This window comes from Tursiops truncatus, chromosome 9 (genome assembly GCF_011762595.2).
Source record: "Tursiops truncatus isolate mTurTru1 chromosome 9, mTurTru1.mat.Y, whole genome shotgun sequence".
Taxonomy (NCBI): domain Eukaryota; kingdom Metazoa; phylum Chordata; class Mammalia; order Artiodactyla; family Delphinidae; genus Tursiops; species Tursiops truncatus.
The window spans coordinates 33,715,498-33,741,260 of NC_047042.1; the positions used below are offsets into that span (position 1 = coordinate 33,715,498).

General features: G+C 38.2%; 1 protein-coding gene across 1 annotated transcript; it reads left to right on the forward strand.

Moving 5' to 3' along the window:
• The first annotated feature begins 560 nt into the window (after nt 1-560).
• POLR1F (RNA polymerase I subunit F) lies at nt 561-24,956 on the forward strand. Its single transcript, XM_004328845.3, has 4 exons — nt 561-855; nt 5,956-6,097; nt 18,771-18,979; nt 20,288-24,956. The coding sequence occupies exons 1-4, from the start codon at nt 602-604 to the stop codon at nt 20,670-20,672; spliced, it is 990 nt and encodes a 329-aa protein (XP_004328893.1). The 5' UTR covers nt 561-601; the 3' UTR covers nt 20,673-24,956.
• The last annotated feature ends 807 nt before the right edge of the window (nt 24,957-25,763 follow it).

The window sequence follows — 25,763 nt, forward strand, 5'->3', positions numbered from 1 at the left end:
TGACGTTTGGGGGTACAAGAGAGGCCCTTGGGATGACAGACCGAGCCATTTGGAAAGTGGTGGTATGATTTCCTGAATTAGTGATACAGAATGAGAAGAGAAGCCGGGCTGGAGAGGGATGATGGTTTCGTTTTAAGAAGTGTTGGCGTCTGAGGCATCTGGGCTGTTTTTTAGGATTGGGTTCTCTGCACAAAATATATTCCATAAATATTTTAAAATTTATTTGTTGTACCGTCCAAGCTTGTAAACCTACCAAACCACCGTACTACTGGATATGATCAAAGTGTGAACGCCGAATAAATCTACATTCTAAATCCGATGAGGACGTAGCGAAAATACGGGTTTGCGGTCTCTTGAGCGACGGGTTAATGGTTGGCCTTTGAGCATGCTCAATGCTTAACCACAGGCTCCTAGCTCCACAGGCGTCCAAGTGCGAAAAAGCGGTTGCCCCCTGCTGGTCAGAATTGAGTACTTCAGCGCCAGGAGAGGAAATTTCCTAGGGGCGTGGTAGCTGGTGGATGACGTAGAAACCCGGCGTCCAGAGAGAGGCGGTTATTGACTGCGTAAGCAAGTGCGCGCCGTGGGAAACCTGACCAGCCGCATGGCTGCGGGTTGCTCAGCGTCTCCGCGGCCGAAGGCGGCCTCAGAAGGGCCGGTGGTGGGACCGGCCGGCGTCTTGCCTTGCCTAGAATTGCCTACCTACGCGGCCGCCTGTGCGCTCGTGAATAGCCGCTACTCCTGCCTGGTGGCGGGGCCGCACCGAAGACACATCGCACTTTCGCCGCGCTACCTTAACAGGAAACGCACCGGTATCCGAGAACAGCTCGATGCCGAGCTCCTGCGCTATTCCGAGAGGTACCAGTCTCTTACACTTCTCTTTCCCAGAGCGGAAAACATCATAACGTTGCTTACTGCTCCTTCTTTGGGGCACGGGAGGGGGCAGCGGGTGGACGTCTTAATGGCGCAGCAGAAAAGGGGCGAATGGGAGGTCTCACCGGCCTCAGCGAGCTTACCCCGAGGCATTCTGGAGTGGCAGTCCACCTCGAGAGGCTAGTGCCTCCCTGGTCAAGATCTGTACAGAGTCCCTTTCATAGGCAAGAAAGAAAACGTTAAGGTGACATGAATTGTGTCGGCGGAAGGGGTGAAGAAGCTCGCTCCACGAGAGGAAGAGGTAAGAATAGACCAGGGGTTTGGAGACCGGTTAGTTTTGTATGTTTTCTCATTTGATAATGAAAGTTTGGAATGCAGTACTTCAAAAGATTCTCTCTCACTTTATAGAAAATTATACATGAAGCATTAATACTTCGTTCAATCGTTTATTTATAAACCACGAAGGGCGGTTTTTATTGTTTTGGCCCTGGTACTCTCCCTGGTTTCTCTTCTCTTGGATCTGATCAGGGATGAGAGAAATACTGTTACTTTGTTTCCTTTTTAAGAGTGGGAAAAGAAAAGCCTATTGCTCTTGAAGGTGAACAAAACCCTTTTGCTGCATTTAAAGTAAGATATTCGAAAATAACTTGAAAACGCTTAGAATTACAAGGGTGGAGGGTCAGGGGGAGGGGGCAGATATACCTTACTAATCCTCTAGACCACTTGGCTGGAAAGTAAGGGTTATAAAACTAGAGTGAGTGGATTCCCTGGGGATTCGTTATTGCCCTTCAGGAATTTAATGAACCCATGGAAATTGCAGTTTTCCTATGTCAGTTTTCTTGGGTAAAGCATCCAAGGTTTTCACTACTTTCTCAAGGGATCCTGAACACTACACAGGTTAAGCATCTAGAATTTGCAGCTTCCTTCAAGCACCAGCACACACTTGTGTGTCTATTTTGTATACTAGAGACTTGGGATATAAAAAAAAAAAACAAGATCCCTGTTTCAAGAAGCTTTAAGCACTAGTAAAGATACAGATGTAAGCCAGATAAATCAATGAAATGTTAAAATTTGACAGAAATCTAAATTAAGTTAAGAAGAAGTGGTGAATTGGATCTTAGGACCTTTGAGAACAACTTGGTAGGAGGAGGGTACTTTTGTATATGTGCTGCCGAAGCGAGCACGAGGAGGGTACTTTTGAGATATCAGCATTCTGGGCAAAAAGAGTGGCATAAACAAATGGATAGTAGTTGTGAAGTAGAACATTTTGCCCAGATAATTGTAAGTACTTTATAACTGAAGTAAAGTTTATATCAGGGGAAAGACATTGGGTACAGCTGGGGAGGAGGGCAGTGGCTCAAAGATGGGGTGGAGGATAATTCAGAAAGGATGGCCATTTTGCTCTTCCCCACCTGCCTTTGCCAGGTGTTTTTTGTTTGTTTGTTCTGTTTGCTTAAGCAGGAAGCAGGGTTACCACTTTGTCCTCTCAATAACCTCCAACTCTGAAACTTGGCACACTTTTGAGACAGTGGTACCTGTGATGTCTGGGACATAAGCCGATTTTGCAGTTTAAGAAACCACTTGATAGCATTATGTGATGGTTTAAGGAGGATGAGACAGTAAATATGAAGAAAAATTAAGAGCTTGTTATACTTGTCCAAGAGAAAATTGATTAGAGAGGATGCATTTGGGAGATTTAAGGATATGTAAGGTGGTCATAAAATCTGGAAACATAGATGTTTGATCTGTAACTAATTAATGCCTACACTTTGACAGGCTAGAAGAATAGGAACCATTACACCAGAGAGATGAGGAACTGACTGGATAATGATAATTTCTGTAACTGAATTGGACAGTGTGACCATGTGGCCTAAGTTGCACTCTGAACAGATCTGAACTCCCCACCCTACCCCCCATTATTTTTGGGGTGTGCTAAAAACTCCAGTTTATTCTGTGCAAAAGGGGCACCATACATTAAACTGTGCATTAATAATGAGGGACAAAACATTGAATATATCAAGAATTGTAATACTCATCCACCATTTATCATATATAGTTTATGTTTCCAGACTTTGGGGCCATCCTATACAATCAGGAGGACATGCTGCTCTTTGTTTAAGAAGTAAGGAAAAGGGGAGAATTGAGAATGGCTCTCATGTTAGTTATCTCAACAGCATCCTCTACATGACACACTGTCCACCTTTTTTTCCCCAGTGACAGAATTTTTTAAAGATAATACCATTTCAGTTTTGAAAAGTCTGCTTAGAGAAAATGAGTAGGTTTCCAAAACCACATTATAATTTCTAAGTTATATCTTTGAGAGATCATTTTCTTATCCCTTTTGTATATGACAGCTCTTGAGTTATTTGAAGGTGGCAAATGTTACCTCCCAGTAGTTCCAGAAAAGTCTTAAGTGTGCGTGCAGTCTAATCATCCCTTAAACTTGATTTAATTGTTTTCTAAGTATCTCAAGTGAGGCTGTCACTCGGCCCTGAAACCTACTTAGGATGGTTTCAGAAAAGCAAAGGTAAAAGAGGGAAAGGTATAATGTTGAGGTGTCTGTCTCTGTCTGATGATTTCTAGTAAATATTATGCAGTGAGTTGCTTCTGAAAAGGTTTGCTGGATTTACACAAATTCTTTTGGGTTTAGGCTCTATGGTCACATTCCCTAGTCAGCAGTTCTGAAACCTGCAGAGCTCAGTACGCCCTCTTATAAGAAATATTTTGCAGTACTACCTTTACTGTCATTGGAAACACACTTTAGTGTACTGAAATGAAACTTAAAGATAGTATAATCTACCTACAGAATTGAAAAAACATTCATATAGTGCTCTAATACAATATAGTAAAATGTACTTCAGCGTGATGATGCTCAAGCATGACTACCTGGACAGAATAAAGCCTCCTTAACCTTGAATCATTGTGAATGTATCAGTTGCAAATGTAGATTGGTGCAGGGATCTTGGGTTGACAGCTCACATAACATACAGTGTCTATAGTGCTAAAATGCTATCCTGAAATAATGTGTATATTCTCAGTAAAGCTCCATGCAAAACAAGCTACTCTTGAATTTATATATTAGTTACATTCCTGGAAATTTTAACTTATATTGAAACCATGCAAAGATTTTATGTTCATACACACACACACGCATATATGCATATATTTTTAGGTATTATGACCGACTGTTTATAAATGTTTATAAAATGAGGTTTGTCCACTTATTTAACTCATGTAGAGCTAGGGACAATTTTCATTGTGTAGGACTGTTTTGTACGTGGCAGAATGTTTCCCATCCCTGGCCTTTGCAGTGTGACAACTATGATTAGTACCACAAACTCCCAAATGCCCCTTAGGGGACAACAGTTTTCCCCCACTTGAAACTCTTTAATTGTTGATTAGGGGAAACAAAGTGTTAATTTTGTTTTCTTTCTCATGTGGCGGTTACTTTTTTTTTAAAACCCTCCTTTCTCTCTGTTTTCTGGGCCCCTAATATTCTCTTTGTGATGGTATAGTTTCTGCTTAGGAAAGCCACATGCAGAAATTAGTAATTCAAAAGGGTGCTTTCTGGAGTAAGTCTCTGAGTTTATGGATTTCCTAATTTGGTATTTAATTAAGTTCTGTTCCAGTGACTCCTGGCTGTTTTAAACAACTGCTACTAGGTATAAATTCTTACTTTTATTCTCTGTGAACCATTCTAGAAGTTTGAGTTCACCAAAAATATTCTCTGCTCTCAAAGGCCTTAGACTCCTGTCTGGAATCCAAACATGTAAACAAAGAGATTAGGTAAATAAGAACAGTGCTCAGAGTCCTATAGGAGTAGAGGCAGCATGATTTAAGCCTTGCCTGGGGTAGTCAGGAAAGTTTTCGGAAACATGTAGGTAGTGGCTGTGGCAGTGAAGTCACCAGCTCAGACTCCTTAGTAGCTGTAATGTTTTTTTTTTTTTTTTTTGCCTCTCACTGCTGTGGTCTCTCCCGTTGCGGAGCACAGGCTCCAGACGTGCAGGCTCAGCGGCCATGGCTCACGGGTCCAGCCGCTTTGTGGCATGTGAGATCTTCCCGGACCAGGGCACGAACCCGTGTCCCCTACATCAGCAGGCGGACTCTCAACCACTGCGCCACCAGGGAATCCCCAGTAGCTGTAATTTTTTAAGAACTTGGAAATGACATTTGGAAATAGTAGTTGTCCCCTAATCCTGTATGTTTAATCAACATACAGTTTGTTTATTTATTTATTTAGGCTGTGTTGGGTCTTCGTTTCTGTGCGTGGGCTTTCTCTAGTTGCAGTGAGCGGGGGCCACTCTTCATCGCGGTGTGCGGGCCTCTCACTGTCGCGGTCTCGTTGGGGAGCACAGGCTCCAGACGCACAGGCTCAGCAGTTGTGGCTCACGGGCCTAGTTGCTCCGCGGCATGTGGCATCTTCCCAGACCAGGGTTCACCGTGTCCCCTGCATTGGCAGGCAGATTCTCAATCACTGTGCCACCAGGGAAGCCCCGAACATACAGATTAAAGTGTCAGAATCAGTTCTCAAAAAATGAAATAGTTGTATTTGTTATCATTTTGTTATACTAGCAACAGTTGCAGTTTGGGGATTTTTCTCCATTAAGTCATTGGCTTTAATATTCAGGGGCTTCAGCTTTGACCCCAATACTTCTCTTGCTATATATGCCATCTAGTACAGAAATTCGGTAATGGTGGATAATACCAAAATTGCCTCGATTCAGTAATATTCACAGAAATAGACATTTTTCTTGCTAAGTCCCATTTTTTCTCTCATTCTAGCATGACTAGAATTCAGATGAATAGGAAATAGGGAAGAAGTGTCAACTTATTGCTCTTGCATACTTGGACATTTTGTTTCTGGCTACCTATCTTGAATAATTATTTTTAACTTAGCCATTATTTTGGAACGCTTTGACGAAATTGAACTTCTAAAGTTCTTGCAGACTAATCATATACTATTGTGCTTTTGTCATGGGTGATTATATTAGGAGATGTATACTCTGGACTCAGAATATCTAATCAATTAAAAGGGGATAAATATCATTTTTCTTTTCTGTCTTTTTTTTTTTTTTTTTTTTACAGCCTTTTAGGTGTACCCATTGCTTATGATAACATCAAAGTAGTGGGTGAATTAGGAGATATTTATGATGATCAGGGACACATTCATCTTAACATTGAAGCAGATTTTGTTATTTTCTGCCCTGAACCAGGGCAAAAACTTATGGTATGTATCTTTTTTTTCTATCTTTCTTTATATAGTTATTTAATTATGTAATTAGGAAAATTTTAAGAGACTGTACACCTTGGAATTCACAAGGATTGCTTTTGTAGGTAACAAAATCATTTTTAAGGAAACAATAAAAATTATTTTCCATCAGTTTAATCTAGGTAAGTTTTTTAATTTTTATTGAAGTATAGTTGATTTACAATGTTCTGTTAGTTTCAAGTGTACAGCAAAGTGATTCAAGTGATATATATTCATATATACATATATATATATTCTTTTTGAGACTCTTTTCCATTATAGATTATTACAAGACATTGAATATAGTTCCCTGTGCTATACAGTAGGTTCTTGTTGTTTATCTATTTTATATATAATAGTGTGTATCTGTTAACCCAACCTCCTAATTTATCCTCCTTCCCCTTCCCCTTTGGTAACCGTAAGTTTGTCCTTTATGTTTGTGAATCTACTTCTGTTCTGTAAATAAGTTTATTTGTATCATTTTTTAAAATTCCACGTATAATTGGTATCATATGATACTTGTTCTTCTCTGACTTACTTCACTTAGTATGATAATCTCTAGGTCCATCCATGTTGCTGCAAATGGCATTATTTCATCCTTTTTATGGCTGAGTAATATTCCATCATGAGTGTGTGTGTGTGTGTGTGTGTGTGTGTATGTGTACCACATCTTCTTTATCCATTCTTCTGTCCATGGACACTTAGGTTCCTTCCATGTCTTGGCTATTGTAAATAGTGCACCTGTGAACATTGGAAGCATGTATCTTTTAGAATTAGTTTTTGTCTTTTCTGGATATATGCCCAGGAGTGCAATTGCTGGATCATACGGTGACTCTATTTAAAATTTTTTTTTTTTTTTTTTTGCCGTACGCGGGCCTCTCACTGTTGTGGCCTCTCCCATTGCAGAGCACAGACTCCGGACGTGCAGCCTTAGCGGCCATGGCTCACGGGCCTAGCCGCTCCGCTGCATGTGGGATCTTCCCAGACCGGGGCACGAACCCGTGTCCCCTGCATCGGCAGGCGGACTCTCAACCACTGAGCCACCAGGGAAGCCCTATTTTTAATTTTTTAAGGAACCTCCATACTGTTCTCCATAGTGGCTGCATCAGTTTACATTCCCACCAACAGTGTAGGAGGGTTCCATTTTCTCCACACCCTCTCCAGTATTTATTGTTTGTAGACTTTTTGATGATGGCTGTTCTGAAAGGTGAGGTGATACCTCATTGTGGTTCTGATGTGCATTTCTCTGGTAATTAGTGATGTTGAGTATCTTTTCATCTGTATGTCTTCTTTGGGAAAATGTCTGTTTAGGTCTTCTGCCCATTTTTTGATTGGGTTGTTTGTTTTTTTTGATGCTGAGCTCTATGAGTTCTTTGTATATATTGCAAATTAATCCCTTGTCAGTCACATTGTTTGCAAATATTTTCTCCCGGTCCATAGGTGGTCTTTTCATTTTGTTTACGGTTTCCTTTGCTGTGCAAAATATTTTAAATTTAATTAGATCCCATTTTTTTATTTTTGCTTTTATTTCCATTACTCTAGGAGATGGATTCAAAAAAATATTGCTGTGATTTATGTCAAAGAGTGTTCTGCCTATGTTTTACTCCAGGAGTTTGAGTATCTGGTCTTACATTTAGGTTTTTAATCCATTTTTAGTTTATTTTTGTATGTGGCATTAGAAAATGTGCTAATTTCATTCTTTTACATGTAGCTGTCCAGTTTTCCCAGCACTGCTTATTGAAGAGATTGTCTTTTCTCCATTGAATATTCTTGCCTCCTTTGTCGTAGATTAATTGACTGTTAAGTGCATGGGTTTATTTCTGGGCTTTCTATCCTGTTCCACTCATCTATGTGTCCATTTTTGTGCTAGTACCATGCTGTTTTGATGACTGTAGCTTTGTAGTATAGTCCGAAGTCAGGGAGCTTAATTGCTCCAGCTCCCGTATTCTTCCTGAAGATTGTTTTTGCCATTTGGGGGTTTTTGTGTTTCCATACAAATTTTAAAATTATTTGTTTTAGTTCTCTGAAACTGCCATTGGTAATTTGATAGTGATTGCATTGAATCTGTAGATTGCCTTGGGTAGTATGGTTATCTTAACAATACTGATTTTTCCAATCCAGGAACACGGTATATCTTTCCATCTGTTTATGTTGTCTTCAATTTCTTTTCAGTTTTTGGAGTGCAGGTCTTTTGCCCCCTTTGGTAGGTTTATTTGCAGGTGTTTAATTATTTTTGACAATTATTTTTGACATGATGGTTAATGGGATTGTTTCCTTAATTTCTCTTTCTGATAGTTTGTTTTTAGCGTGTAGAAATACAACTGATTTCTATATACAGTAAGTCCCCTACACATGAACCTTCAAGTTGCAAACTTTCAAAGATGGAAAGTGCCTTCCATCAACGTCAGGTGTGAGTGAAATCACAGCTTGCCTTCTGTCTCCTATTGCTGACTATCCTTCAGCTCTGCCATCTCCCACCTCCTCTCCATCCTCAAGTCAGTAACTCTTCTTGCCTCTTCACTTGATGTCAGCCCTGGTATGCCAGCTGTTGTACTGTACTACTGTACTTTTGAAGGTATTGTACTGTAAGATTAACAATGTTTTATCTTTTTGTGTTTTTTATGTATTATTTGTGTGAAAAGTATTATATACCTATTACAGTACAGTACTGTACAGCCAATTATGTTAGTTGGGTACCTAGGCTAACTTTGTTGGACTTACAAACAAATTGGACTTATAATGTGCTCTCAGAATGGAACTCGTTCATATGTAGGGGACTAACTATTAATTTTGAATCCTGCAACTTTACCAAATTCATTGATCTCTACTTGGTTTTTGGTGGCGTCTTTAGGATTTTCTATGTATAGTATCATGATCCGCAAACAGTGACAGTTTTACTTCTTCCTTTCCAATTTGGATTCCGTTTATTTCTTTTTCTTTTATAATTGCTGTGCTAAGACTTCCAAAACTGTGTTGAATAAAAGTGCTGAAAGTGCTCATCTTTGCCTTGTTCCTGAACTTAGAATACTTTCAGGTTTTCACCACTGAGCTTGATATTAGCTGTCGGTTTGTCATATATGGCCTTTACTGTGTTAACGTATGTTTCCTCTGTGCCCACTTTCTGGAGCGTTTTTATTGTAAATAGATGTTAAATTTTATCAAAATCTTTTTCTCTTTCTATTGAGATGATCATATGGTTTTTACTCTTCACTTTGTTAATGTGTTGTATCACATTGATTGATTTCGTATTTTGAAGAATCCTTGCGTCCCTGGGATAAATCCCACTTGATCATGGTGTATGATCATTTTAATGTATTTTTGGATTTTGTTTGCTAGTATTTTGTTGAGTATTTTTGCATCTATGTTCATCAGTGATATTGGCCTGTAATTTTTCTTTTTTGGTATCTTTGTCTGGCTTTGGTATCAGGGTGATGGTGGCCTTATAGAATGAGCTTGGGAGTGTTACTTCCTCTGCAATTTTTTAGAATAGTTTCAGAAGGATAGGTGTTAACTGTTCTTTAAATGTTTGATAGAATTCACCTGTGAAGCCATCTGGTCCTGGACTTTTGTTTGGGGGAAGTTTTTAAATCACTGTTTCAATTTCAGTACTTCTGATTAGTCTGTTCATATTTTCTTTTCTTCCTGGTTCAGTTGTATCTTTCTAAGAATTTCTCCATTTCTTCTAGGTTGTCCATTTTATTGGTATATAGTTGTTTTGTTGTAGTCTCTTATTATCCTTTGTATTTCTGTGGTGTCAGTTGCAACTTCTCTTTCATTTCTAACTTTACTGATTTGAGTACTCTGCTTTTTTTCTTGATGAATCTGTCTAAACTTTTATCAATTTTCTTTATCTTTTCAAAGAAATAACTTTTAGTTTCATTGATCTTTTCAATTGTTTGTTTTTGTTTATTTCATTTATTTCTGCTCTGATCTTTTGATTTCTTTCCTCTACTAACTTTGGGTTTTGTTTGTTATTCTTTCTTTCATTGTTTTAGGTGTAAGGTTAAGTTGTTTATTTGGGATTGTTCTTGTTTCCTGAGGTAAGATTGTATGCTGTAAACTTCCCTCTTAGAACTGCTTTTGCTGCGTCCCAAAGGTTTTGGACCATCGTGTTCTTGTTGTCATTTGTCTTTAGTTGTTTTTTGATTTCCTCTTAGATTTCCTCAGTGTTCCATTGGTTTAGTAATATATTGTTTAGCATCCATGTGTTTGTGTTTTTTACAGTTTATTTCCTGTGGTTGATTTTTAATCACATAGCGTTGTGGTCAGAAAAGATGCTTGATATGATTTCAGTTTTCTGAAATTGACCAAGGCGTTTATTGTGGCCCCAGATGTGATCTATCCTGGAGAATGTTCCATGTGCACTTGAGAAGAAAGTGTATTTTGGTGCTTTCAGATGGAATGTTCTAAAAATATCAATTAAGTCCATCTTTGTGTCATTTAAGGCCTGTGTTTCCATATTGATTTTCTGTCTGAATGATCTGCCCATTGATGAAAATGGATGATAAAGTCCCCCACTGTTATTGTGTTAATGCTGGTTTCTCCTTTTATGTCTGTTAGCATTTTGCCGTATATATTTTTTGTTGTTGTTTTTTCCGGTACCTGGGCCTCTCACTGTTGCAGCCCCTCCCGTTGCGAAGCACAGGCTGTGGACGCGCAGGCCCAGCGGCCATGGCTCATGAACCTAGCCGCTCCACGGCATGTGGGATCTTCCTGGACCGGGGCACGAACCCGTGTCCCTTGCATCGCAGGTGGACTCTCAACCACTGCGCCACCAGGGAAGCCCTGCCTTATATATTGAGGTGCTCCTATGTTGAGTGCATATATATTTACAATTGTTATATCTTCTTTGATTGTTCCCTTGATCATTATGTAGTTTCTTTGTCTCGTGTAACATTCTTTATTTTAAAGTCTATTTTGTTTGATATAAGTATTGCTACTCCAGCTTTATTTTGATTTCCATTTGCATGGAATACCTTTCTCCATCCCCTCACATTCAGTCTGTATGTGTCCCTAGATGTGAAGTGGATCTCTTGTAGACAGCATATATACGGGTCTTGTTTTTGTATCCATTGAGCAAGTCTGTGTCTTTTGTCGGGAGTGTTTATTTACATTTAAGGGAATTATCGATATGAATGTTTTTATTGCCATTTTGTTAATTGTTTTGGATTTGTTTTTTAAGGTCTTTTTTCTTCCCTTCCTCTTTTGTTCTCTACTCTGGTGATTTGATGTCTATCTTTAATGACGTGTTTGGATTGCCTTTTTTATGTATCTATTATAGATTATTGGTTTGTGGTTCCCAGGAGGTTTTGATATAGAAGTCTGTATATGTACAAGATTGTTTGAAGTTGCTGATCTTTTAATTTCAAAAGCAGTTCCAATATCCTGCATTTGTACTTTCCTCTTCTCACGATTGCTGATTTGTGTGTGGACGATTTCCTGCCTTTACTTTATGTTTGCCTTTACTGGTGAGCTTCCCCATTCGTAATTTTCTTGATTCTAGTTGTGGCCTTTTCTTTTCCACCTAGGGAAGTTCCTTCAGGATTTGTTGTAACGCTGGTTTGGTGGTACTGAAATCTCTTAGTTTTTGCTTGTCTATAGTACTTGATTTCTCTGTCAAATGTGAACAAGAGCCTTGCTGGGTAGAGTATTCCTTGTTTTAAACTTTTCCTTTTCGTTAGTTTAAATGTATTATTGTGCCTCTCCCTTCTGGTCTGCAGAGTTTCTGTTGAAAAATCAGCTGATAAACTTATGGGGGTTCCCTTATATGTTATTTGTTACTTTTCCCTTGTTTTAATATTTTTTCTTTAATTTTTGTCAGTCTGGTTTTGGTGTGTTCCTCCTTGGGTTTATCTTGTATGGGACTCTGTGCTTCCTGGACTTGAGTGAGTGTTTCCTTCCTCACGTTAGAGAAGTTTTCAGCTATAATCTCTTCAGATATTTTCTCAGGCCCTTTCTCTCTCTTCTCCTTCTGGGACCCATATAATGCGAATGGTGGTGCATTTAATGTTGCCTCAGAGGTCTCTGAGACTGTCCTCGTTTCTTTTCATTCTTTTTTCTTTAGTCTGTTCCATGGCAGTGATTTCCACCATTCTGTCTTTGAGCTAACTTATTTGTTCTTCTGCCTCAGTTATTCTGCTATTAATTCTTTTACTGTATTTTTCATTCCAGTTATTGTATTGTTCATCTGTTTGTTCTTTAAAAACACCTCATGCAACTTCTTGGTCTGTGCTGCCAATTTTTCCCTCAAGATCTTAGATTATCTTTATTCTCATTACTTTAAATTATTTTTCAGGTAAGTTGCCTATCTCCACTTCATTTAGTTTTTGTAGGTTTTTATCTTGTTCCTTCATCTGGAACGTATTTCTTTGCCATCTCATTTTGTCTAACTTTCTGCGTTTGTGGTCTCCTTTCTGCTGGCTGGAGGATCGTAGCTCCTCTTGCTTCAGGTGTCTGCCCTCTTGTTGGTGACGCTGGTCCTGAGGCTTGTGCGGGCTTCTTGGTGGAAGGTACCAGTGCTTGCCCCCTGGTGGGTGGAGCTGGGTCTTGTCCCTCTGGTGGGCAGGGCCATGTCAAGGGGTGTGTTTATAGGTGGCTGTGAGCTCAGTGTGGCTTTAAGTACCTTGTTTGCTGATGGGTGGGGCTGTTTTCCTATCCTGCTGGTTGTTTGGCCTGAGGCTTTTCATCACTGGAGCCTGCAGGCTGTTGGGTAGGGCCAGGTCTTGATGTCAAAATGGCAACCTTTAGGGGAGCTCACACTGATCAGTATTCTCTGGGGCCTCTGCCACCAGTGTTCTTGCCCCTGCCATGAGCCACAGCTGACCCCCACCTCCCCCCCCAGAAATCCTCCAAGACCCATAGGTAGTCCGGCCCCGGCTCCTATGGAGTTACTGCATTATGCTGGGTCCCAGTGTATGTGAAGCCTTGTGTGCACCCTCCATGAGTGGAGTCTGTGTTTCCCCCAGTCCTGTGGAGCTCCTACACTCAAGCCCCGCTGGCTTTGAAAGCCAAGTGCTTCCAAGTGCTTTTAGGGATTCCTTCTCCTGATGCCAGACCCTCTGGCTGGGGAGCCTGACATGGGGCTCACTCTTGTGGGAGAACCTCTGCAATATAATTAATTTTCCAGTTTGTGGGTTGCCCATCTGGTGGGTATGGGATTTGATTATGTTGCGAAAATGCCCCTCCTGCCGTCTCACTTTCTTTTTTGTCTTTGAATGTAAAAATATCTCTCGGTGGGTTCCAGTCTTCTTTATCAATGATTGTTCAGCGGTTGTGATTTTGGTGTTTCTGCAAGAGGAGGTTAGCTCAAGTCCTTCTACTCTGCCATGTTTTCTGGAATTGAGAGGCTGCTTTTAGTTTGGATGCTTGCTGTCTCTTTCCTCAGTGTGTGCTTGCCATTATCCCCTTGATATGGGGTGTGTAGGTACAGCCTTCCTTACATGCTCCCTGGACAGTAGGGGCAGCACATGGCGCCTGGTGAAAGGTCTTGTGTGGGTGCCCGCGCTCCACTCCTGGGACACTGGGGGCAGGGCGTGTTGCCTGGTCGTGGGTCTCGTATGGATGGCTGTTGTCATGCCCTCCTGGGACAGCAGGGGCAGGGCCTAGCACCTGCTCATGGGTGTTCTATGGGCGACTACTCTCCACACCCTCCTGGGACACTGGGGGCTGTACTTGATGCCTGTTCATGAGTCTCGTATGGGCTGGTGCTATCTGTGCACTCCCGGGACAGCAGGGGTAGAGCTTCACGCCCGCTTGAAGGGTCTCGTATGGGTGCTGCTCTCCATGCACTCCTGGACTGGGACAGGGCAGGGCCTGGCGCCTGCTTGTGGGTCTTTTAGCAGCAGTCCATGCCAGCCTCAGGAGCCTGCTGTGGTGGCAGTGACTCAGCACACCCCTGGAGCTCCTATAGCGGTGTCCTGTTGTCTGGGAGCACTCACAGGGGAAAGAAACTCGTGGTGGGCCTAGTCCTTTCCCTGGGTCTGACCTCTGAAGCCTGAGCTTCAGCACCCAGCCCCCTCCCACACCAACAGAGGAGTGTCTCAGGCTGGGGAATGCAGTGTGGCAGTGCCGGTCTTCTGTGCATGTTATTCTCCATTTTGCCTTCCACACACCAGTTGCTGCTCTCTCCTCTTGGGCTATGAAGCTATCCCTCCATACATTCTGATCTCCTTGTTGGTGAACAGACTTCCCAGGGTGTGGGAACCTTTCCTCCTTCACAGCTCCTTCTCTGGGGTGCAGGACCCATTGCGATTCCTTCTTTTTCATTTTCCTTTTATCCTGCGTGGCTGTGGGGAGGTTTTCTTGTGATCGGAAGTCTGAGGTCTTCTTTTGGCATTTAGTAGATGTTCTCTGTGAATCGTTCCACTAGTAGATGTATTTTTAATATTTTTGTGGGAGAAGGTGAGCTGCATATCATACTCCTCTGCCATCTTGATCTCCTCCAGCCAGTCTGTGACCTTTGGTTGGAGCATTTAGTCCATTTACATTTAAGGTAATTACCAATATGTATGTTGTTATAGGCGTTTTTAAAAATTGTTTTAGACTTGTTTTTGTAGGTCTTTTTTTCCCCTTTTTTAATTTTATTCTCCTGTGAGTGGGTGATTAGCTTTAGTGTTATGTTTGGATTCCTTTTGTCTTTCATTTGTGTATATCTATTATAGATCTTTGGTTTGTGGTTACCATGAGGTTTTTGTAGAGCAGTCTCTCTCTCTCTCTATATATATATAAAAAACACATTATTGTATATAACATACATATATAGATATAAAACACATATGTATATATATGTGATTGTTTTTAAGGTGTTAACCTCTTAATTTCAAATGCATTTTAAGTGCTCTACATTTGTACTCTTCTCCCCTCATGATTACTATTTTTGATACCATATTTTACATCTAATTGTTTTGTTTCCCTTAATTGCTTATTGTGGATGTAGGTGATTTTTACCACTTTAATGTTTTCCCCTTCCTACTAGCTTTGCATGTGGGTGATTTCCTACCTTTACTATATTTGCTTTTACTGGTGAGTTTTTGCATTTTGTAATTTCCTTGTTTCTAGTTGTGGCATTTTCTTTTTTGCCTAGAGAAGTTCCTTTAACATTTATTGTGTAAATCTCGTGTTGTGGTGCTTAATTCTTTTAGCTGTTGCTTATCTGTGAAGGTTTTAATTTCTCCATCAAATCTTATGAGACCCTTGCTGGGTATTTATTCTTAGTTGTAGATTTTTCCCTTTCATCACTTTAAATAATCTTGCTACTCTCTTCTGGCTTATGGAATTTCTGCTGAAATATTAGCAGGTAACCTTATGGGAGTTACCTTGTAGGTTATCTATTGCTTTTCAGTGTGTCTTGGCATGTTCTTTGAGTTCATCCTGTGTGGGACTCTGCATTTCCTGGACTTGAGTGCCTCTTTCCTTTCCCAGGTTAGGGAAGTTTTCAGCTATTATCTCTTCAGATATTTTCTCAGGCCCTTTCTCTCTTAACCTTCTGTGTCCCCTATCATGTGAATCTTACTGCACTTGATATTGTCCTAGAGGTGTCTTAAACAATGTCATTTATTTTCATTCTTTTTTCTGTTCAGTGGCAGTCTAGGCAAGTTTTTAAACTCCATGATACTAAAACTGACGTGCATGTACAGAGTATATGCCCCATCCAATTTATTCTCTGTATACCATCAGAATGATTTTAAAGGTTTAAAATTTTTTTTATTATTATTTTATAACTTCTCAAATATATACAAGTATAGTTTGTTTATATAGGATTCAGATGGTATAGCAACATATAGAACTGGAGTTGCAAATCCAAATAGCTGTGGGACCAGGCAGGTAATGGAAATGAATGATAGGGGTCAGGGCATCCATACTGTGCTGTGGAAATGAAGGCCCTGTGGGGAAGGTCTTTCAGTTTTTTGTTTTTTAAGAGAAGGTGAAAATGCAGAAGTTGATGTGAAATCTACTAAAATGTGTACATTTATCCACATCACTTGCTCCTTTCCCACCAGCAGTTCTCTGTGTTCATATGTACTTATATATGTATTTTTTCCTTTAACTAAATGTCTATAGGAATTGTTTAGTCCATGAGAACTGTTAACTAGCCCTTGATACTGTTAATTAAAATGTAGGTCAGATTTCACTATAACAAAATTACAAGGCCTTTCTAATTTAAAAATGTTTTTCAATGTCATTTGAACTGCTAGAAATAGTACCCTTGCCCTCCAAACTGGGATCCTATAACCTCCATACTATTAAAGTTGGTGGTAGATTTGTACTTTAAAATTCCCAAATTAAACTGTCATCTGCTTTTTGTAAATTATCATAAATGTAAATATGTGCATGGAAATAACATTCTAATTGTACAGAAAGTGAAATGAAGTTAAATTATCCCTTTTACTCTGTCCCCTACAATAAGATCCAGTCCTCAAATACATGTGACCATTTTTTTCCATTTAATAATATGAGATATAGTTTACATACAATATAATGTATCAGGTTTAATTTACATACAGTAAAATGCAGTAGATCATCCTGTGCAGCTCAGTGAATTCTGACAAGTGCATATACCATTTTCTCTCCTTAGAAGTGACTCTCATGCCCTGTCCTGGTCAATCCCCTTTATCCTAGATACAAACACTATTCTGATTTCATTATCATAAATCAGTTTCACTTGTTCTGTTTTTATTAGCGGAATTTTTCGTTATACACTCACAGTCTGGCCTCTTTTGGTCATGTTTTTGAGTAATGTCCATGCTGTCGGGTATATTGGTGGATTTTGTCTTCTAATCGTTCATGGTATTCAGTTATATGAGTATATATGTACTTTGATTATCAATTTGATTATCCATCCTCATTGATGGACATTTGAGTTGTTTCCAGTCTGGACCTGTTATGAACAGAGCTATTGTAAACATGTATTTTCATTTCTCCTAAGTAGAAACTTGAAGCAGTATTGCTAGGTCAGGGTAAACGTGTGTTTAACTTTATGGAGAACTCATATCCCCTTCAGTACTTCCAGTTGCTCTGCATTCTTGCCGACAGTTGGTGTTGTCTTTAGATTTTACTGGTGGGCATATGGTAGTTTTTCCTTACGGTTTTAATTTGTATTTCCCTCATGAGCTCTTTTTCATATGTTTCGGTAAGAAGGGCCTGTTCAAGTACTTTATCCCTTTTTAACTGGGGTTTTGTATTCTTTTCATAGTTTTGGTACACATCCTTTTCAGGTAACTGTATTGTGAGTATTCTTTCCCAGTCTGTGTCTTATTTATTAACTTTTAATGGTACCATTTGACAAGCAGAAGCTTTTAATTTTGATGCAGTCTAATTTATCATATTATACTTTCTAAAGCCTAAGAAACTTGGCTACCCCTCAGTTGCAAGGATATTCTTCTATAAGATTCTAGAATTTTTGTAGTTTTAGCTTTTCTGTGTAGGTCTGTGATCAATCTTGTTTTCTTGTGTGTACGACTTCATAGGTCCTTGAGCTCCATTCTCTTGCCCATATTCAGTGTTCTCAACCCATACATTGAAAACTTTTCTTTGCTCATTGAGTATTTTTTAATTGAAAACTTTGTAACAGTTTTAGAAAAATTGAATGTAAAGTATAGCATTCTCATATACATCACCTCCTTCCACACCCCTCCCCCCCAAAAAACCTCACATAAACATACAATTTCAGTTATTATTGACATACATACAGATGTGGTACATTTGTTACAATTGTTGAGCCAATATTGATACATTATTAAAGTCTATAGTTTACAGTAGAGTTCACTCTTTGTTTTGTACATTCTTTGAGTTTTGACAAAGGTATAATGACATGTATCGAACATTACAGTATCCTATGGAATAACTGGTCACTCTAAAAATCCTCTGTGCTCTACCTATTCATTGCTCCCTCCCTCGGAAACAATGGCAACTACTTTTTTTTTTTTTTTACACTGTCTCCATAGTTTTGCCTTTTCCGGAATGTCATATAGTGGAATCACAGAGTATGTAACCTTTTCAGATTGGCTTCTTTCACATACAAATGTGTTTAAGGTTCCTCCATGTCTTTTTCTTGGCTTGGTAGCTTCTTTTTATTGCTGAATAATATTCTAATGTATAGATGTAGCACAGATCCTTCAGACCATCCAGAAGGTACCATTCTGGACTCCTTATAAGGAGACAAGTAAGTTTTATTCTGTCACATGTGGAAGGAGGTACTGCCATTAAACAACACTGTATATGTGTTAATATTTCTTACAGTTTTATAATTCAAAATATGTGATTTTTAAAAAAATGCTTCGGGTTTTCATTCATATACTTTATATATGTTCATAACTAGGGGAACAGAAAACTAAGTTTCTTGGAAATTTTCATTTTAACCTTAAAATCATATAGTATTGTTATTATTATTTAGTTTTAAAGCTTCTAGTAATGTTATGGTTTAGTTAAAATAGCCATGCTCAAGGTGAGCTTTCTAAAAACTCTACAGTGTTCCTAAAGTGGTATTTTAGCATAATATGTGGTAAGTTTTAAATGAGGATCGACTTTTTCGATATTGAATTATACCATTATTTTGACATTTTCTATTTGAAGATCACTTTGAAGACTGTAAAGTTTGTTTCACCTTTAACTCTTTGGCTCTCTTCTTGATGTAATATTTTTTCCTTCTTCCCAGGGTACAGTTAATAAAGTGTCTTCCAGCCACATTGGCTGTTTAGTACATGGGTGCTTCAATGCCTCCATTCCTAAACCTGAGCAGATGCCAGCCGAGCAGTGGCAGACTCTGGAGATAAACATGGGTGATGAACTAGAATTTGAAGTATTTCGTTTAGACTCAGATGCTGCTGGAGTATTCTGCATTCGGGGAAAACTGAATATCACTAGGTCAGTTCCTAATCACATTATTATCATTTTGATACTTAATCGTTTCTATTAAATTCTGAATTTAGGAAACATAAATCCTGCTTTTAAAAAGTTAATTTTTTTTACTGGAATATTTGTACTTTCAAACCATAAAGTCAATGTAAATATGAATCATAAGTGCTCTGACAGTGCATTGAATATTCTGAAGCTCTGCATCTAACTGGTCTGTATTTTATTAATTCAATTTTTTATTGTCTAGTTTGTTGGTAATCTTTTTAAAAGTTGATCCCTGAACTTGAGACTACTAGAAGCTTAATCATATTGCATAACTATTACCCTTTTGTTTTTACACAGTTGAAACAAAAATAATGCTTTTATTATTGTCATTATACCAGGTAGATCATTTAATTTCTGTATTTTTCTTGTTTGGAATTCTTGTAAGAATTACTTTGATCCTGAGCCTGGGTTCATGGGAGCCAAGTTTAATGGGGTGGGGGGGGGAACTCTTCGCATCCTGTGTTAGCAACTTTTTCTAGATTCGGCCTTGATAAGGCCTTGATAAGTAAGAAGAGTATGGGTTAAAGTTCTAGAGCAGCTGTCCAAAAGAACTTTCTGTGATGATAGAAATGTGCTATATTTGTGCAATATAGCTTGTTGCTCAAGCCTCACTCTTGAGCATCTGAAATGTGACTAGTGTGACTGAGGAAGTGAATTTTTTAAGTTATCTTATTGAAATTTCTTAAATTTAAATAGGTGGCTAGTGCTACTCTATGGGACAGCAGTTCTATAGAGAGAGGGCTACTTCATTGATCCTTGTTTTTATAAAATATTCACAACTTTGAAGTCATACTGCTTCAGCATAGGTTAAGAAGAACAATGAACTATTACTTGAAACAAGGATTGAGGTAGTAGATGGGGAACTCCAATACTTTGATAGATAGGAGAAGTTTTTTTCTTTTTTTTTTTTTTTCCTATCAAATGTCACTGGTTTGGCTGGTAAGGCTGGGTATGGTGATGTTTAGTGTTCAGTTTGGTTTTCTGAACCAAGCTAAAATTTAGAAGGCATGTTTTTGACAAAAGTTTATGTCATTTTTATATATGAAACAGTCTAGGAAAAGTACTTGGGAAACAAAAAATTTAACATTTCCAAGACATGTCACTGTGCTGGGAGATAACAGGATAGAATATTTGAAATTTGTGTCCTAGGTATGGTATCTTGTACTACTGTCATTATTTAGAAAAATCTTAGCATGTGGGGAATATTCTTGATCTTATTTTGTTCTTTCATTTTTGCTTAATGTTCCATAAATTTTTTAAACTAATTTATAGTTTACAAACCAAGTGCTCTGCAGTTTCTGAAGAAGTAACAGAAACTGGCACTGAGGAAGCTACTGAAAAACCTCAAAAGAAGAAAAAGAAAAAGAAGAAAGACCCAGAGCCATATGAAGTGGAAAGTGGTATCACAGAGCTAGCAGATTTTGCAGATGTTACCATGAAGGAAGAGACAGATCTGCAGATTAATAACAATGTGAATGGCCTCTGGAAGGAAGAGCCAAAGAAGAAGAAAAAGCACCAGGACCCTGTTTTCCAAGGCAGTGACTCCAGTGGTTACCAAAGTGACCATAAAAAGAAAAAAAAGAAAAGCAAGCACAGTGAGGAGGCTGAATTTGCACCACTTTTGGAACATGCACCAAAAAAGAAAAGGGAAAAGTAATTTTCTTTAGTGCATTTTAAATATGATTTGGTTTTTTAAAAATTGATTTACACAAAACAGATGACTAAAGTTTGAACTATGAAATGTTTTGTATTCCAGTACTTTGCAAAACAGGGAACATTTGATGAGGAGTTGAGTTTTTGGTGCTAAAATTACAAAACAGATAAATTTGGGAAATGCCAGTGTTATTAAAGTGCTATTTTACTATAGACAGAATAGAAAGGTAAGAGCTGCCCTCAGTCTCAACTCCTTCATTCTTCCAGTGTATACATTCTAAATAAAATGATTTCTACAGTCTGCAAAAGGACTTTTAAAATACTGTTATTTCATATCATACAGAATGAGATTTGAGCTTGGGCTTTAGAATTTTTTTTGTTGTTACAGGTTTCACATTTAGTCATGATATTACATGACATGCTATTTTGCTTTGTTTAAATTACCAGTTTTAGGATTTCTTTTATCATGGCTACTACAGTATTTCTACTGTTGTTTAACTTAGAATGGTTTGCCAAAGGAGTTTCTGAAGTTTCCAGAGCTCTTAAGAACCTTGCCACTACTGACTGTGTGGTAGGAAACAATATTCACTGTTCTTTTCTTCTAGGTGCATGCATGTTGTTTTCCTTTCTCTCTCAGTCTAAGAGGTTGATGGAGAGGCTGTTTTCTGACACTTGTTCATTTGTGCCTCAACCATTCTGCTTTTGTTGTGTGTTGGAGAGGAGGAGAGTGTGCTGAAGACAGGAAAAATGTGATTCTGACTAGTGGGGAACTTCCCTACTTTTAATATTTGAGTTAAGCTACTAGAAATTATTATGAAGAGAAAACAGCTATTCACTGCTTTCACTGAGAAAATGTGGAATATGTCTTAACTATTGGAAAACAGTGAAGAATGAAATGACAAGCTGGTTGAGCCTGATAATCAGTGCAAGGTTGTGTTCGTTGAGGTAACAGGTATTTGATGATCTGTGTGTAAAACACATTCTACTGAGGTCCAGGGGTATAATGGCAAACAAGGTAGAAATAATTCCTTCCCTCATGGAATGTCGTAGGAAAAACAGATGCACATACACAATATAAGTAAGAAATGCAGAAAATTACTAATTGTGGTAAGTGCTGCAGAGAAAAAGAAGATTGTCTACTCACTGTTAGTTGTGATCATGGCAGCCATTTTCACTGCCATTTATCTAGTATCAGACATAGTAGTACTGGTCTTACATTGTTTAATGTTTGTTAATGTATGGGTTCCCAAAGTAGTAGATCCAATCTGTAATGATAGAATATAGAATTTGGAGAGTGGCAGTCAGTCATTCACAATGTTTGTCTACAAGCACATGTGCCAGACAGTGGAAATGTGCAGGCCAGTATCTTTCCTTATCATTAGGTTCACGTGGGTATTTAGCCCTCAAAATGTAGCTAGTCCAAATAGAGATGAGGTATCAGTATAAAATACACATCAGATGTTGAAGATGTACAGAACATGTAAAATATCTCAATTTTGTATATTGGTAGATTATAATATTTTGGTACAGTGGGGTAAATAAAATGTTACAATTAAATCAGCTTTTTTCATTTTTTTTTTTTAAAGATTAAAAATTGCATCTGAGGGGCCCACATTATCTTTGTTCTGGACAGCACTGGTTTAAAGGAAGGATGATTTGAAAAAGATTTAAAACAAGCTATACCATATTCTCAAGAGTTTAATGTAGTACCATACCCAGAAAATGTCGTATAAATACTTCCTTTAAATTTAAATACATAATTATAATGTCTGACTTAATGTGAAAAATTAATGTTTAGTGAAACAATTCTAAATCCCTTCTGGTAAATACTAAGGAAGCTGTTAAATTGATGCTATTCATGGAAAAATACTTTGTGGCTTAGCAAAATAAATTCCCACATATTTATTGTATTTTGCTTCAGTTGCTGCTTCTGTTAATCAATGTTGTATTTTAAAATAATTTGCATCTTTGAAGAAAAGCGTATGCTGAACTTGAAACTAGATTTATTCATGGTTTTTCACAATGTCAGTAGCTTTGAAAAGGCAGAGCTGGTCATTTGCCTTGCCTAGAATAAAGTGACAATGACAGTTGCTTTTATCTGATACAGAAACCTCTGATGATGGTATCTTCCATATATACTTCAAAACACTTCTCACATGCTACACTAATCTAGGTTTTTCCTTTTTATCTTGGAATTTGCTCATTAAAATCCTCTAGCCTAGACTAGACCCCTTATCCTCTCTTCAGTTCCTATTAATCATTAATCACTGGGAATAAACAGAAGTTTGAAACGTTTTCAGGGCTCTGGTCACCACACCACCAATCACACCCTCTATCAATCAAGGGGATAACGGCCAGCACATACTGAGGAAAAATGTGGCAGGCGTCCATACTGAAAACAGCCCTCCAAACATATTAGACTCATACAGGCTACACAGGGATGCTCCCACATAAAAACAACCCTTCACAGTAGGTAAGTTTCTCCTAAATTCACAGAGAAATATAAGTAAAATGAAGAAGCAGAGGAGCCAGTCCCAATAAAAGAACAAGAGAAAGCCCCTGAAAGAAATAATAATGAAACAGACCTCTCCAGTCTACCAGATCGTGAATTTAAAAAGGAGGTAATAAAAATAATGAAGAAATTAAAGGCTATCGATAGAAATGCACTAGAACTAGAAACTGTAAAGAGGAGCCCATTAAAATTAGAAAACTCATTTGCCAAGATGAAAGCTGAGCTAAAGGCAATTAATAGCAAACTAAATAATGCAGAAGAATTAATACGTGATCTAAAAGATATAATAATGGAAATCAATCAGAACAGCAGAACAACAAATAAAAAAAATGAAAGCAATATGTGAGGTCTACGGGATAATATAAAGTCGGCCAATCTACACATAATTGGCATGCCAGAAGGAGAAGGAAGAGAAACAGGAATGGAAAATGTATTTAAAGAAATTAGCTGAAAACTTCTCACAGTTAAAGAGATACCCAGGTACAGGAAGCACAGAGGGTCTCAAACAAGATGAACCCAAACAGACCTACACCAAGACATATAATTAAAATGGCAAAAGTTAAAGAAGATTCTAAAGGCAGCAAGAGAAAAAGAGCTAGTTAAAAGGGAACCACCTTAAGGCTATCAGCTAGTTTCTCTACAGAAACATTGCAAGTCAGAAGGGAGTCTCAAGATACATTCAAAGTCCTGAAAAGGAAAAACCTGCCATCTAGGATACTCTACTCAGCAAGATTATAATTTAAAATAGAGATAAAGAATTTCTCAGACAAGCAAATTTTAAAAAATAAAGCAATACTAAACTTATCCTGAAAGAAACATTGAAAGGTCTTCTCTAAATAGAAAAGAAGCAAAAAGAAGCAAAAATCTACAGGAAAGAAATCACAATTGTAAATTACTTAAGACAGTACATAGATTTTTTTAGAAATCAAAATTTGTGAAAGTGAAAATAAAATGAATAGCAAAAGGATAAACAAAAATGTAAAGAGGACAGAAAAATCGTAAAATATGGGGAAGGGGAGTAAGACAATGTAGTTTTTGGGGGTATTTTTTAGAATATGTTTGATCCTATATGATTGCAAGTCTAAAGCAAGTAGATATATTAATGGGTTAGCATACATGAAAAGCTGGGTAACCACAGATCAAAAACATACAGTAGATTCACAAAAAGCAAAAAGGAGAGAACTCAGGCATAATATTAAAAAAAGCCATCAAACCACAAAAGGAAAAACAAAAAGGAAGAAAGAAGAAATACAAAATCAACTGGAAAACTAGGTTTAAAATGGCAATAAATTCATGTCTGTAAATAACTACCTTAAATGTCAATAGAGTAAATGCTCCAAGCAAAAGACAGAGTGGCAGATTAGATGATAAAAGAAGAGCATACAATATGCTGCCTACAAGAGACCCACATTAGGGCAAAGGACACACACAAACTGAAAGAGAGGGGATGGAAAAAGATACTTCATGCAAATGGAAATGAAAGCAGTGGTAGCAACAATCATATCAGACAAAATAGACTTTAAAACAAAGGCTACAAAGAAAGATAACGAAAGGACACTAGAGGGCTTCCCTGGTGGTGCAGTGGTTGAGTGTGCACCTGCCAATGCAGGGGATATGGGTTCATGCCCTGATACGGGAAGATCCCACATGCCACGGAGCGGCTGGGCACATGAGTCGTGGCCGCTGGGCCTGCGCATCCAGAGCCTGTGCTCCGCAAAGGGAGAGGCCACAACGGTGAGAGGCTTGCGTACCGCAAAAAAAAAAAAAAATCATAAACCACAGTCAAGTTGGATTCATCCCAGGGTCATAAGGAATGGTTCAACATACACAAGTCAATCAATGTGATACAAAAGAAAACATCAACAAAAGAAAAGATAAAAACCATGTGATGATATCAATAGATGTAAGAAAAGCGTTCGATAAAATTCAACATCCATTCGTGTTAAAAGCTTATCAAAGTGGGTAGAGAGGGAACATATCTCAACATCATAAAACCTATTTATGACAAACCCACAGCCAGTGTAATACACACAGTGAAAAGCTGAAAGCCATCCCACTAAAATCTGGAACAAGACAAGGATGCCCAGTCTCACCACTTTTCAGCATAGTATTGGAAGTCCTAGCTATAGCAATCAGACAAGGAAAAGAAATGAAAGGTATCCAAATAGGAAGGGAAGAGGTAAAATTGTCATTATATGCAGATGAAACGATACACTATGTAGAAAATTCTACACTCCACACAAAAACTACTAGAACTGATAAATTCAGCAAAGTAGCAGGATACAAGAATAACATACAGAAATCTGTTGCCTTTTTTTTTTACACTAATGATGAAATGTCAGAACGGGAAAATTTTTTTTTTAAATGTCTCTTAAAATTGCATCAAGAAAATAAAAAACTTTAGAACAAACCTGACCAAGGAGGTGAAAGACATATTATATATGCTCAGAACTATAAAACACTGATAAAGAAAATTTTAGGTCATTTAAAGAAATGGCAAGAATATCTCATGCTCTTGGATTGGAAGAATTAATGTTGTTAAAACAGCCACGCTACCCAAAGCAATCTACAAACTTAATGTGA

What these genes read in the sequence shown, in the direction of transcription:
- POLR1F (XM_004328845.3), top strand. Translation starts at nt 602, where the DNA reads ATGGCTGCGGGTTGCTCAGCGTCTCCGCGGCCGAAGGCGGCCTCAGAA. An exon ending in CTCCTGCGCTATTCCGAGAG is followed by an intron (nt 856 to 5,955) that starts GTACCAGTCTCT and finishes TTTTTTTTACAG; the next exon opens with CCTTTTAGGTGTACCCATTG. An exon ending in AACCAGGGCAAAAACTTATG is followed by an intron (nt 6,098 to 18,770) that starts GTATGTATCTTT and finishes CCTTCTTCCCAG; the next exon opens with GGTACAGTTAATAAAGTGTC.